Source organism: Pongo pygmaeus, chromosome 3 (genome assembly GCF_028885625.2).
Source record: "Pongo pygmaeus isolate AG05252 chromosome 3, NHGRI_mPonPyg2-v2.0_pri, whole genome shotgun sequence".
In the NCBI taxonomy this organism is placed as follows: domain Eukaryota; kingdom Metazoa; phylum Chordata; class Mammalia; order Primates; family Hominidae; genus Pongo; species Pongo pygmaeus.
In genome coordinates this window covers 131,888,407-131,902,903 of record NC_072376.2, presented here as the reverse complement: position 1 = coordinate 131,902,903, position 14,497 = coordinate 131,888,407, and the positions used below count along the sequence as shown (strand labels likewise).

At 38.6% G+C, this 14,497-nt stretch overlaps 1 protein-coding gene across 1 annotated transcript in view; it reads right to left on the bottom strand.

The window, feature by feature from the left end:
• Positions 1-980: 980 nt before the first annotated feature.
• The window catches only part of MYOZ2 (myozenin 2), a 53,027-nt gene continuing 39,510 nt past the window's right edge, over positions 981-14,497 (bottom strand). The window contains exon 6 of the mRNA XM_054486072.2: positions 981-2,827. Coding sequence (XP_054342047.1) covers positions 2,593-2,827 — 235 coding nt within the window. The 3' untranslated portion in view covers positions 981-2,592. The remainder of the gene's footprint in view (positions 2,828-14,497) is intronic.

Below are 14,497 nucleotides of genomic sequence, written 5' to 3'. Positions count from 1 at the left end.
AGATTATTTGTAATGCCATCCTTACAGAATAATTATGAAAATGCAATATTAAATATATTAAATTGCCTTTATAAGGAAATGACTAGAGTGTCTGACATTTAGTACTCCAGCAACAAATTTTTATTCTTTTACCTTTTTAAAAAATTTTTTTTCTCCTTTTTTCCATATCTTATTTATACAAAGCAGGTGGAAAAAATGTCACAGTCTTTCTGTTGTTCTAAAGAGACTATCATATTTCTTTTACTTTGAAAGATTTAGCTGTTTTTCAGGTTAATGGAAAACCCATTCAAAATTCCTTTTGAATTCTGAATTGTGTAACAACCAGAGTGAAATGCTGGCCTTTCTAAAGGTGTCAGCTGAGCTAGAATTAATAGACACTTCCAAGAAAGAAAGAAATAAAATAGTGAACAGAGGGTTATTTTTTCTTTTTCTACCTAATCTGTTAAAAAAAAAAAGTATCACTTAGGATTTTCCTCTTTTTCTTTTGAGATGGAGTCTTGCTCTGTTGCCCAGGCTGGAGTGCAGTGGCGTGATCTCAGCTCACTGCAAGCTCCGCCTCCCAGGTTCATGCCATTCTCCTGCCTCAGCCTCCCAAGTAGCTGGGACTACAGGCGCCCACCACCATGCCCGGCTAATTTTTTTGTATTTTTAGTAGAGACGGGGTTTCACCGTGCTAGCCAGGATGGTCTCGATCTCCTGACCTTGTGATCCGCCCACCTCGACCTCCCAAAGTGCTGGGATTACAGGCGTGAGCCACCGCACCCGGCCAGGATTTTCCTTTTTAAATTATCTTTTATGATACTGGGGAGTACTGTTCTGTAGCTAACATACTTAATTGCTGGCCTCTACTTTCAGTGGTTGGCAGAATAGGGACAGTGATCATATAGTTTATATTTGGAAATGGTTGAAATAATGCAAAAATATTTCATTTTCATTAAAAATAATGACTCATTTCATGATGTTAATAATGAACTAAACCATTTCATCAAAATGCATAATGAATATGCCTAATTTTTATTTTTTAAAGATTAAAATGAACAAAAAATGGCATGATGGGAGCCTCATTGATAGTTTATCACAGATGCCAACATTATCATTTTAAAACAGGTAAACACCAAAACTTATAAATAAAATTAAGATATCTTAAGACATATTTAAAAATATACAAATTCTCTACAATAATATGTATAAATATAATACTTTGTCATTGTTACTTTCTGAGGGTTATATTTTCATAAGCAAATTTTTAGAATTTTTCTACTTACAAGTCTAGATGATGATTAAAACAGTCACCAATTTCCACACTACAAACACAGATTTTTTTTTTGTAAATATGTAATGTTGCAACTTGGTATTTTCATTACTATACACAGTCTGTCTTCCTATCTCCTAAACTTTATCTGATAGTTTTCTATTGATGAGACATTTCTTCTCTGCTATAAACATCTATCACAGAAGTCTTAACTGAATTGAAATGGGAGGAATTGATACTGATTTCTATAAGTTATATGTCATATACTTCTTCAATCATATTTTAAGATATAACTATAACTTTATATTAGTTTAGTTTGTGTCTTCTATGTCAATATATTACATATATTATGATAGATGTGTGCTACATTGCTTTCAGATACTTTCATGCCCTTTGTTTTTGTTTGTGTCCTAAAGCATGTACTCCCCAGTTACTTGAGGATTTTAACAGAATTTAAAGATTTAGCAAAGAAAGCTGCCTATTCAAATTACTTACTCTTTCCTTCTCTCACAAATATGTATGTATTTATATGTATATTAGTGTGTACTTTATTTGTTCTTACTCTTCTAAAAATGCACACGTAAAGTTGAACATAATCAATGCACAGCATTGGGATTTGTGAAACTTGAATTCTGGGCACACCTTGGTCCTTAAAACTATGGTACTATGACGTCCCTTGAGTCATTGTCTCTCAGTCTCCTTGACTTAATGCTAAATGAATATAATAACCGAATTGAACTTTGGAGAATATCATCCAGAATAAATTACCTAATGATTCAAAACATATTGAAAAGTGCAAAGCACTTTAGAATTCTAAGAGTGACTAATGAAAAGACTTCATCAAGACATATTATTTTCTCATGGTCACCAGAAAGGACACACCCAACCATTTTCTCCATCAATAACATTTGTACATCATCTTCCATAGCTTTCATCCCTAGATGAAACTCTGAATAGGTCTTCATATCTCTCCCTGTATTTTGATTCTAGATTCCACTTGAAAAACTTACCCTGCAATAAATCATATAAAATGAGACAAAGGTGAAACTGTTTGCAATTACTTTTCCATCTGAACTTTTGCAATAAAATGTCTAGATTCTTTAAACCAGGTGAAAACAAAATTATGAATGAAGACAAGTGAGTTATAAGTTTTTTAAAGTAAGATTTCTAATTGTTTATTAGTATTTGATCTGAGATTGAAATTGAATGTCACAAAAGGAAAATCACTAAATTGCTATTATTGCTACTAATGAAAAATGCAAGTGGCTTTGCCAGTAATTAAAATAGTAGAACAGCAACTTTTATATTCAGAGTTTTATGTGGCACATACAACTTTCTTTTCATAGGTCTTCTGATTCTGGTACAGTGGTATCATCTGTAGGTTCGGTTGTTATCACTATAGGAATATTCTCAGATATCCATCCCTTAGGAGTCCTATTAAAGGACCGTCTGCCAGAAAGGGGATTGACAAAGGACATAAACCTGGGATCTGTTAGCAATAGTAGCTCAAAATCTGGAACTTTAAATTTAACCATTCTTGATGCTTTTTCAAAACCTCCAAATGGTGTGGCAACCCTGTGAGAAATAAAAAAATAAAACAGATCTCAATTAATATTCAAATTTATTTGTCAAAATAGAAAACAATTTCATAATTTTATAGGCATGATTTTATGGGTGTATTTAATTCATGATTTTATGGGCTTACTCATTCTATGAATGACTGTCATTTTCTTACCTCTGAGGCAAGCATTTCTGCTTTAAAGACCATGTTTTTATGAAAAACCAAATATTGATAACAAATTCATTGAAGTTCCTTTGTATATACTATTAATTTTGGACTAATCTATTCCCTGTACACTGAGCTCATTACAGACATGTCTTGCCTTTGTACTTTTACCAACAATATTTCCCCTATTCAAGATATTTCTAGGCCGGGCGTGGTGGCTCATGCCCATAATCCCAGCAGTTTGGGAGGCCGAGGCAGGAGGATCACCTGAGGTCAGGCGTTCAAGACCAGCCTGGCCAACATGGCAAAATCCTGTCTCTACTAAAAATACAAAAATTAGCTGGGCATGGTGGCGGGTGCCTGAAATCCCAGCTACTCAGGAGGCTGAGGCAGGAGAATGACTTGAACCCAGGAGGCGGAGGTTGCAGTGAACCAAGATCATGCCACTGCACTCTAGCCTGGGTGACAAAGTGAAACCTGTCTAAAAAGAAAAAAAAAAGGATATTCCCTGCTAGGTGCATTGGCTCACACCTGTAATCCCAAGTACTTGGGATGCTGAAGCGGGAGAATCACTTGACCCCAGGCGTTTGAGACCAGCCTGGGTGATATAGCAAGACCTCATCTCAGAAAAAAAGAAAGAAAGAAGGAAAGGAGAAGGGAAAGGAAACGAAAGGGAAAAAAGGAAAGGAAAGGGAAGGGGAGGGGAGGGGAAGGGAGAGGGGAGAAGAGGAAAGAAAAGGAAAATAAAAGAGAGGCAATTTCCTCCCTGACTTCTCCACTTGTGTATGTCCTATAGTCTTGCAGTTCTAACTTCCTTCAAACTATCCCTGCCCACTTTCTTAGCCACATTCCTGTAGCATCAATTGTTCTATGTCAGTCATTTGCTACTAATGAAATGGTACTTTGTATTGAGCTTCTCCTTTTAAGAATGTGGATTATCTGTTTGGGTTATCTGTGAATTACAAACTCTTTTAGGGCAAGCAGTATGTCTGTTGCATCTTTCTGCCTCAAAAACCTTAGCATTCTTCCATTTGTCTTCTGAATAAAGCCCAACTTCTTTATCTTGTCATTCAAGAGCCCACATAATTTTTTCGCTTTGTTTGATTTAAGCATTTGATTACTCATTCAGTGCCAGACATAGTTTCAAGTGAGCAGTATAATCAAAGTCTTAGTTCTTACATTCTAGTGAAAGAGACCCTAAACATAACCATATACAAAAATATCTAATGGTGATAGCAGCTATGCATAAAGTTAAAATAGGGTGTTATAACATTGAATAACTGAATTACTAAAAAGTTACTTCAGATAGAATCACCAGGGAAGACTTCTCTGAAGAGGTGACATTTAAACAGCCATCTGAAGGTCAGAAGTTAGACATGTACAGTATGGCTAAGGTACATCAGCACTTCCAGTAGACAGGATAGCTGACGCCAAGAACCCTAAGGCAGAAATAATGTTGGCATGTTCAAGGAAACAAAGAAGGCTTATGTTCCTAGGCTAGCAGGTGAGGGTGGGGCAGAGGGACGAGGAGACAGAGAGGTAAACTTGTGTGGGACTTTTTCTAAATAAGGAATATGGATTTCCTTCTAAATGTGAAGGGCAATCATTGTAGGATGGTAAGCAGGAGAGTATATAACCTAATTACATTTTATAAGGGTCATTCTGGCTGCTATTGCTTTGTGAACAGATTATAAGAAGACAACAGTGCCAGTGGTTCACACCTGTAATCCCAGCACTTTGGGAGGAGAAGGCGGATGGATCACCTGAGGTCGGGAGTTTGAGACCAGCCTGACCAACATGGAGAAACCCATCTCTACCAAAAATACAAAAAATTAGCAGGGCATGGCGGCGCATGCCTGTAATCCCAGCTACTCAGGAGGCTGAGGCAGGAGAATCCCTTGAACCCAGGAGGTGGAGGTTTCAGTGAGCCGAGATCGCGCCATTGTACTCCAGCCTGGACAATAAGAGCGAAACTCAGTTTTGAAAAAAAAAAAAAAGACAACAGTGGAAGGAGGGAAGCTATTGTAGTAACTCGGGCAAGAAATGATGACTTGTATTTCAGGTGTTTTATGTAAAGATGGAAAGAAGTGGGTGGGTCAGGATGTGCTTTACAGGTAGAGTCAACAGGATTTGCTGATAAATTAGATTAAAACCATGAGGAAAATAGAAAAATCAACGAAAACTCCTACCTTTAGAGTTGTAGCAACTGGCTGGCGGAAGACAGAAAAGAACAGAGTTGGTGTGTGGGTGGAAAACACGATTAGACATCCCAGTGGAGAGGTCAATCATGCAGGTTTTGCCCTATTCACTTTCACGCATCCTTTAACTGCTTGCTCTTTGCATTTATGCTCTCCTACCTCACTGGCCTCTACTCATACTCTTTTTTTTTCTCTCTCTCTCTGCTTGGAGTACTCTGATATTTACAACTGCGTTTCTAAATCCCTTTTAAGCCCTAATTCATACTTAACTTTCTTCTTGAAGCTTTTCCAATTTCCCACAGCCAGAAGTAAGCTTTCCACTCCGAAGTTTCCATGACTTCTATTTTCATCTCCCCTGCGATCCTGTTTTATATCTTTCATTATATCCATTTGTATGTCTGCCTTTTTTCTCACCAGACTGTACTCTAAGAAGATTGGAATTCTCTTTGATGTATGTTTGTAATTCATTGCAATATACTTATATAATGCATTGTACCACAGGACCTGGCAAGACTATATAGATTCTCTAATATTGTGATTATTTAAAACCTGGAAGAGATCTTATTTTCTTTATAGTTCAATCACTCTGCTATCTTTCTTGACTACCTTAATTTCTGTGTGTTTTTTATTAAAGAATTAATAAAAACATAAATATATACAGTCTGCTACAAATTTGATTCTACTACTTTCGTTTCAATTAAATTTTTCCCTCCCCAAACAGATTTTAGTCTGTAAAAAGGAAAGTCATATTCAATTTCATTTGTATATTCCCATTGCATCTGTTACAGCAAGGGTCCCCAACCCTCAGGCCGCAGACCAACCATCTATGGCCTGTTAGGAACCAGGCCACACAGCAGGAGGTGAGCAGAGGGTGAGTGAGCATTTCGACCTGAACTCCACCTCCTGTCAGGTCAGCAGGGGCATTAGATTCTCATAGGAGTGCAAACCCTGTTGTGAACTTTGCATGTGAGGGATCTAGGTTGCAGGCTCCTTATGAGAATCTAACTAATGCCTGATGATCTGAAGTGGAATAGTTTCATCCCGAAACCATCTCCCCACACGCTGCCACCGCTACACCCCTTCCCCCATTCTTGGAAACATTGTCTTCCACGAAACTGGTCCCTGGTGCCAAAAAGGTTGAGGACCATTGTATTACAGTGTCATGCAACTTCCTTATTAGAAGTTGCCTTTTTGTGACTGATAACTACTCTGTCCTTCCTGAGGTACCATGATCCAGGTTGGGGATGCAGAAGGAGACTTAATTCACTAGAAAGCCCTGTGTAAGAAGCACTCAGACTGCTAGAAGTAGAGTAAAGCCAACAATACTTCAAGCATCAGGCATTACATCCTTTATCCAGCCAATTTGCTAGAAGCTAAATATGTTAGTTGCTGACAATAGTTACCATAACCAGTGAGAACTGCAGGTGAACTGTGTCACATTTTGTTTCAAAATTATTTCAGTGGCATGAGAAATGTTTTCTTTTGCTTTTAACTTGCAATATAATTTGACACTTTCCTCTTTTAAAAAGTTTTTATTATGCACAGTGGAGAAAATAATCCCAAAAGCTTCTGAATACTGTATTAGGTTAGGTCAGAAGCCTAAAATTTGAAATTTTATAATGTTGATTTGAAAATTTACTATCAAACTTCTAAAACAATAAAATCTTGTTTTATAATATTTACTGGATACTCTGTTCTTCAGTGTACTCTTTGAACTCTGCAATATTTACAGTTTTATAATAATAATACATTTCTAAAATTCAGTTTATATAAATTAAATCAGATTCCAAATTTGCTAAATTTATGTTCTTTTTATCATGTGTGTAACTTATAGTTGTTCATTCTTTTCTGTATGTATTAAATTCTGGGCTCTTGCCTGCAGAATGTTTAATACATATATACTCCTCAAGATAGCCTCCAAATTCCACCTCTTCAGTACTATGCCATAGTTTTTGTACTAAGTTGATATGCCTCCATCACATATATTTTATCCATCTAAGGAAACCAAATGGCTATTTTGAATAGCCACTATTTTCCAGGAATATGCTGGAAGCAAGTAAGTGGAAATGAAAGTCATGGTTTTTACTCTCAAAGAACTTGTAATCTATTGAGAAGATAATAAAATGTTATGTTATTTTTCATAAGAAAGGCATACTAAACTATGTAGAATAACTCTCCCAGAATGCACAGGGAGCAGACAATATGATGAAAAGTAAAATAAACTAGAGTCCAGATGAGGATACTCAAGCTTCCAGAGGAAGAAAACAGAACATTATGATCACAATCATGAACCAAAGATATGGAAAACAACTCTCCTGAGTTGAAGGAAGAAGAAATTATAGAGGAAAAGGAGTTACCAAGTGCTAGACAAAGTTAACAAGAAAAAATAAAAAGATGCTACCTGGGCATTCCTTGTCAGAATTTTAATGTTTTTAATATAATGAGCCATACAGGGAGGGAAGCCGGAAGGAATGTATAAAACGAACGAATATGAGGCTGTCCATAATCTTTTCCAAAACAGTACATACCAAAAAATAGTATTGAATAGGTGTTGTGGAGAAAAGACTGTGACCAGGTAATTATTCATGTACCAAGGTAAAAAATATATATGTATTACAGATGTGCATGGACTCATATTGGTGTTCCCTTCCTAAGAGAATTACTTGAAGACATATTCCAGATAACTTTTGGATAAATAACTCAAGTAGCATAATATAAAAAGTACTGGCAATAAGAATAAAAGCCACTTTAAAAATGTGGTCATAGGCCGGGCGCAATGGCTCATGCCAATAATCCCAGCACTTTGGGAGGCCGAGGCAAGTGGATCACCTGAGGTCAGCAGTTCGAAACCAGCCTGGCCAACATGGTGAAACCCCATCTCTACTAAAAAAATACAAAAATTAGTGGGTGTGGAGACAGGTGCCTGTAATCCCAGCTACTCAGGAGGCTGAGGCAAGAGAATCGCTTGAACCCAGGAAGCGGAGGTTGCAGTGAGCTGAAATCACACCACCGCACTCCAGCATGGGTGACAAGAGCAAAACTCCATCTCAAAAAATATATATAATCATGAAAATTAAATACAAATGCAAGCTGCTATTCCTGGAAAAGAATATTTATCTACTTTAAAATATATGACAGAAAGGCAAATAGTAGTATGCAGATTAAATTAACAAGTATTAACTGGCAGGCAGGGGATGAGGGTGGAGTAAAGAGGACATATTTCTCATCCTCCCATGCATAGGTGGGAATCAGAAGTTATTGCTTTGTTCTTGAATTTAATTATTAGGTATATTGTTCATATATACAGTTGACTGATCTAACAACAATGATGGGTTGAAGTTAAAACAGGATTTCTTCCCTCCAGATCACCACAGGCAATAAAAGTAAACAAGGTAGAATTTATAGAGCATTGGACAAAAAATAAAATAGAACAGTCTAAGAGATAGGATTCAGGAGTCAGACTAGCTAGCCTGAAACACCACCTTGATCAAAGGTAAACTACTTGACATACACAGCACATGATTCCCCAGTCATTATGTAAAATCCATTCACCTTTTAATATACGTGTTTAATGTGTGCCTACTATGTGCCAGGTACTGTTTCAGATGTTGCTATGATCTGAATGTCTTCCAAAAATTATGTGTTGAAACTTAATCTTTACTGTGGTGGTATTAAGAGGTGGAGCCCTCTGGGAAATTACTGAGTCATGAGGGTGCTGCCCTCATGAATGGATTAGTGCTTTATAAAGGGGCTAGAAGGAACTAGCTTAAGCCTTTTTTTGCCCTTCTTGCATCCATCATGTGAGAACACAGTGTTCACTTCTTTTGCCATGTGAGGACACAGCAAGAAGACCCTGCCAGACGCCAAATGCTGGCACTTTGATGTTGGACTTCCCAAGCACCAGAACTGTGAGGAAATAAATTTCTGTTCTTTATAAATTATCCAGTCTCAGGTATTTTGTTACAGCAGCACAAACTAAGACAAACACTAAGATCACAATGTTGAATAAAACAGATAAAGTTGCAGCTCTCTGTGGGTGCCTACCCTGTAGATAGGGACACTCACTTTTAGGAAAGGAATAGATAAATTCATAATATTATAAGGTAAAGAAAAAAAGAGCTATGAAGAAAAATAAAGGAGAATGAGTAGATGAGAGTTTTTTCTACGTATCCATATCACTGTTGAATTTTAGTCCAGAAGAAAGAGTACTATTTAAATAAATTTTCAGGAAGTGCTCTGTGAGATGACATTTTAGCAAAACTCTGAAAGATGTGAAGGAATGATCTACTGAAAATCTGAGGAAAGCATTTCAGGCCTAAGGAAACAAGGGCAAAGGCCTCAAGGTGAGAAGCAGTCTATTATGTAAGAAACAGTGGAAGCCCAGTGTGGATACAGCTGGGTGAGCTTGAGGAAAGCCTTGCAAGATGTAGCTGGAGACAGACAGGAGCCAGCACTGTGAGGTCTTCCAGGCCATGATAACAAGTTTGGATTGTATTTTACGTGTAACAGTTACAAAGTTTTTAGGTGGAAGGGGACATGACCTGATTTTCATTTCTAAATGATTTCTTTCTGGCTGTTCTATGGAGAACAGCTTAAAGGAGGGCAAAAGTGAAAGCACCAAGTCCAGTCTGAAAGCTTTTGCAGTATCAAAATAAGAAATGATGGCAGTTCGTACTAGAGTGAATGTATTTTGAAAATAGACCGAATAGCCGGGCACGGTGGCTCACACCTGTAATCCCAGCACTTTGGGAGGCCGAGGCAGGTGGATCACCTAAGGTCTGAAGTTGGAGACCAGCCTGGCCAACATGACAAAACCCCGTTTCTATTAAAAACACAAAAATTAGCCGGGCGAGGTGGTGGATGCCTGTAGTCCCACCTACTCGGGAGGCTGAGACAGCAGAATCACTTGAATCCGGGAGGCAGAGATTGCAGTGAGCTGAGATTGCACCATTGCACTCCAGCCTGGGCGAAAGAGCGAGACTCTGACTCAAATAAATAAATAAATAATAGACCTAATAGGATTTTGCTGATGGTATAGAGTATAAGCTGAAAATGCAATTAAGGGTAAGCCCTAGATTGTTTATGTGAGCAACAGGGAATATAAATATGCAATTTACTGAGATGAGGCAGATTGGAAAAGGAGCCCGTTTGGAGCTAGAGATTGAGTTTCATTTGACATGTTAATTTTTATATGTTTGTTACCCATCCTATGGGTGATGTCCGGTGGCAGAGTGAAGCTCAGGGAAGAGTTCAGGCTGAGTATATCATTGGCATTATCAGCATGTAGGTGATATTTAGAACCTTGGAACTGCATACCATCACAGCCTGGAATGGGTGTAAATAAAGAGAAGTTGGTGCCTAACATATGGAGTTTGGAAAGGGAGGAGCCAGCAATGAAGGCTGAGAAGGAGAAAGATCTGGGGAGTTTGATGATCAAAAAGCCAAGGAACAAAATTATTTCTTGGAAGGGGGAATGATCAGCCATTTCACATACTGCTGTGAAGTTGAGTAAATTGATCACTGAGAATTCACCATTGGATGTGACAACATGGGGATTAGCTCTTTAAGTGGAATGGTGGGATGCAGTCCTGATTAAAATGAATTCAAGACAGTAAACTATCGCAAGAACAAAAAACCAAACACCGCATATTCTCACTCATAGGTGGGAATTGAACAATGAGAACACATGGACACAGGAAGGGGAACATCACACTTCGGGGACTGTTGTGGGGTGGGGGGAGGGGGGAGGGATAGCATTGGGAGATATACCTAATGCTAGATGACGAGTTGGTGGGTGCAGCGCACCAGCATGGCACATGTATACATATGTAACTTACCTGCACGTTGTGCACATGTACCATAGAGCCTAAAGTATAATAATAATAATAATAAATAATAATAAAGAAAAAAATGAATTCAAGAGAGAATGTGACATTAGGAAATAGAGACAATAAATATAGACAAATATTTAAGAACTTTTTACTGTCAAGAAAAAGCATAGAAATTTGAGGTAATTGGAAGAGAGCCTGGGGAAAAGATATTTTTATTAAAGATTGGAAGCATTTTAATATGTTTATATGCTGATAGGAATAACCCAATAGAGAGAAAAACAAGTGATGCTGCAAGAGAAGGAATAATTGCAGGATAACCCTAGAGTGGATGAGAGGGATTGGGAATCAGTATGCAATTAGAGAGGCTGACTTTAGGAACAAGGCAGGCAACTTATCAGCTCTTTTAAGAGAAAAGGCAGGCTATGTGGTTCCGAATGTACTCAACTGGCAAATTTGATAATGAGAAGGTAAGGTAGGTGTTTTCCAATTTGCTTCCACTTTTTTTTTGAAAAATAAAAAGTGATCCCATTGGTTGACAGTGAGGAGTAGGGTGAGCTATAGGATGTTTGTTGAAACATCCTATGTTGAGGAGAAAGTGTGAATTGTCTTCTAGGAGGTTGACAGACCAAATTTGCTAGAGAATGTTGTTGGATTGTCTGGCAGTGCTGAGATTTGTGGTAATCACTTCAAGGGGAGATGGCAAAACTATGTGTTTTTATCCAGCCACATTCAGCTGCTTAAATATGAGTGCAAAGTAGATGGATTCTGGGCTTAATCAGAATTGGAGCTTTAAAAGTTGGGTACAACATTTGGAGAGAGACGAGAGGAAGATGAGATGTGTGTAAAATGGAATGATCATAATGGCGAACTACAAAATCTGTCTAGGTAGAAATTGTGAGCAAAGGGATTGATGGACTTTAAAAAATGGCGTCATTTTGGTATGTGGAACTGAAGCATTATTGAAATAAAGAACAAACTTTTTTGTTTTTTTTGAGACAGAGTCTCGCTCTTGTCACCCAGACTGGAGTGCAGTGGCACAATCTCGGCTCACTGCAACCTCTGCCTCCCAGTACTCAGTGTGTGGTCACAGATAGCAGCACTGGCTTCATCCGGGAACTGGTTAGAACTACAGAATCTTAGAGCACAACCTAAACTTACTGAATTGGCGTCTGCACTTTGACAAGAGCTCAAGATAATTCCCATACTAATAGAGTTTGAAAAGCACTTAAAGCCGTGCCTGATACATAGCACTCACTCAATAAATTAGCTTCCATCATTACTATGCCTTATGAAGTTTAATAATCACAAGGTACCTGAATGATAATCTAAGTTCTTAAAGTTCTTTTTCAAATTAATCTCTCTTACACACTAGATGATTCAGGGTCCCACATTTTGTTATCTGGTTTAGTGACTGAGGGGTCTTTACGACTCAAATTTGATTCAGTACAAAAGAACCCTTCTTATCTCAGATGTTCAAGATGTTCAAGATGATATTTTATCATTTTAAAATCTTGCCATTGTATATCAATAGTTTGTTCAGGGCCAGGCACAGTGAGTCACGCCTGTAATCCCAGTACTTTCGGAGGCCGAGGTGGGCACATCACCCAAAGTAGGGAGCTCGAGACCAGCCTGGCCAACATGGTGAAACCCTGTCTCTACTAAAAATACAAAAAAATTAGCTGGGTGTGGTGGCAGGCCCTTGTAATCCCAGCTACTCCGGAGTCTGAAGCTGGAGAATCGTTTGAACCTGGGAGGTGGAGGTTGCAGTGAGCCGAGATCACGCCACTGCACTCCAGCTTGAGCGACAAGAGTGAGACTGTTTAAAAAAAAAAGTTTGTTCAATGGTTGATTCACCCATTTATTCATGCAACAAATTACTGATTTCTTAGCATGTCTAGACACAATGCTGCATGTTAGGGAATCAAACACAAAAAAATTGTAGGTCTTAACCTCAATGAACTCAAAGACAGTGAAACATGAGGAAAAAATACAACATGGAATAAGCTAGTTACTGTAAGAGAAGAATGTCCTGAGTGCAGAGGAGCCTAGGGTAAAAAGCACCTTAGCCTACCTGGCAGGTCAGAACACATTGCTTCACTTTTGAGCTCAAGACCCAGACAAGCTACCTAATTTTTAGAACCCAGTGCAAAATGAAAACACAATGCCCCTTGTTTAGAAATTATTAGGAATTTGAAGAAAGAAACAGCAGAGCATCAAACCAAACATGGCCCTTTGAAATAAATAAATGTGGGGCCCCATGCAATTGCACAGGTCACACAACCATTACTTGGAATTTTTTTTTTTTTTTTTTTTTGAGATGGAGCCTCACTCTTGTCACCCAGGCTGGAGTGCAGTGGGACAATCTCGACTCACAGCAACCTCTGTCTCCTGGGTTCAAACGAGTCTCCTGCCTCAGCCTCCCAAGTAGCTGGGATTACAGACGCCTGCCACCACACCTGGCTAATTTTTGTATTTTTAGTAGAAAGAGTTTCACCATGTTGGCCAGGGTGGTCTTGAACTCCTAACCCCACCCGCCCCAGCCTCCCAAAGTGCTGGGATTATAGGTGTGACCCACTGCAGCTGGCCCATTATTTAGTTTTTAAGAATGAATAGTTATCCATTAGATGCAATAGATTGCAATTGAACGTTTCTAAATTTAAGTAAAATTGATCAATTAATCTTGCATTTATTTATTCCAGAAATGAATTTATTCAGTTATTTTGTTTTCTGAATTACATCAAAGAAGATACATCCCTCTGCACTAAAATACAGAATTTGGGTTGGCATTTAGTGGATTGCTTTTCCTGTTTTTATCCAGTTCTGTTTTGTTTTTTTTCCTACCGATTTGTAGGTCATTTTCTTCTCTTATAAATGAAAACATTTCCTTCCGTTTTATCATACACCTCCCATCTCCTACTGTGTCCAGGATTGGTGTGTTCTTGGTCTCACTGACTTCAAGAATGAAGCCGCGGACCCTCGCGGTGAGTGTTACAGCTCTTAAAGTGGCGCGTCTGGAGTTTGTTCCTTCTGATGTTCGGATGTGTTCGGAGTTTCTTCCTTCTGGTAGGTTCGTGGTCTTGCTGGCCCAGGAGTGAAGCTGCAGACCTTCGCAGTGAATGTTACAGCTCTTAAGGCAGCGCATCTGGAGTTGTTCATTCCTCCCGGTGGGCTCATGGTCTCGCTGGCTTCAGGAGTGAAGCTGCAGATCTTCGTGGTGAGTGTTACAGCTCATAAAAGCAGAGTGGATCCAAAGAGCGAGCAGTAGCAAGATTTATTGCAAAGAACAAAAGAACAAAGCTTCTACAATGTGGAACGGGACCCCAGCAGGTTGCCACTGCTGGCTCAGGCAGCCTGCTTTTATTCTCTTATCTGGCCCCACCCACATCCTGCTGATTGGTAGAGCTGAGTGGTCTGTTTTGACAGGGTGCTGATTGGTGCATTTACAATCCCTGAGCTAGATACAAAGGTTCTCCACATCCCCATCAGATTA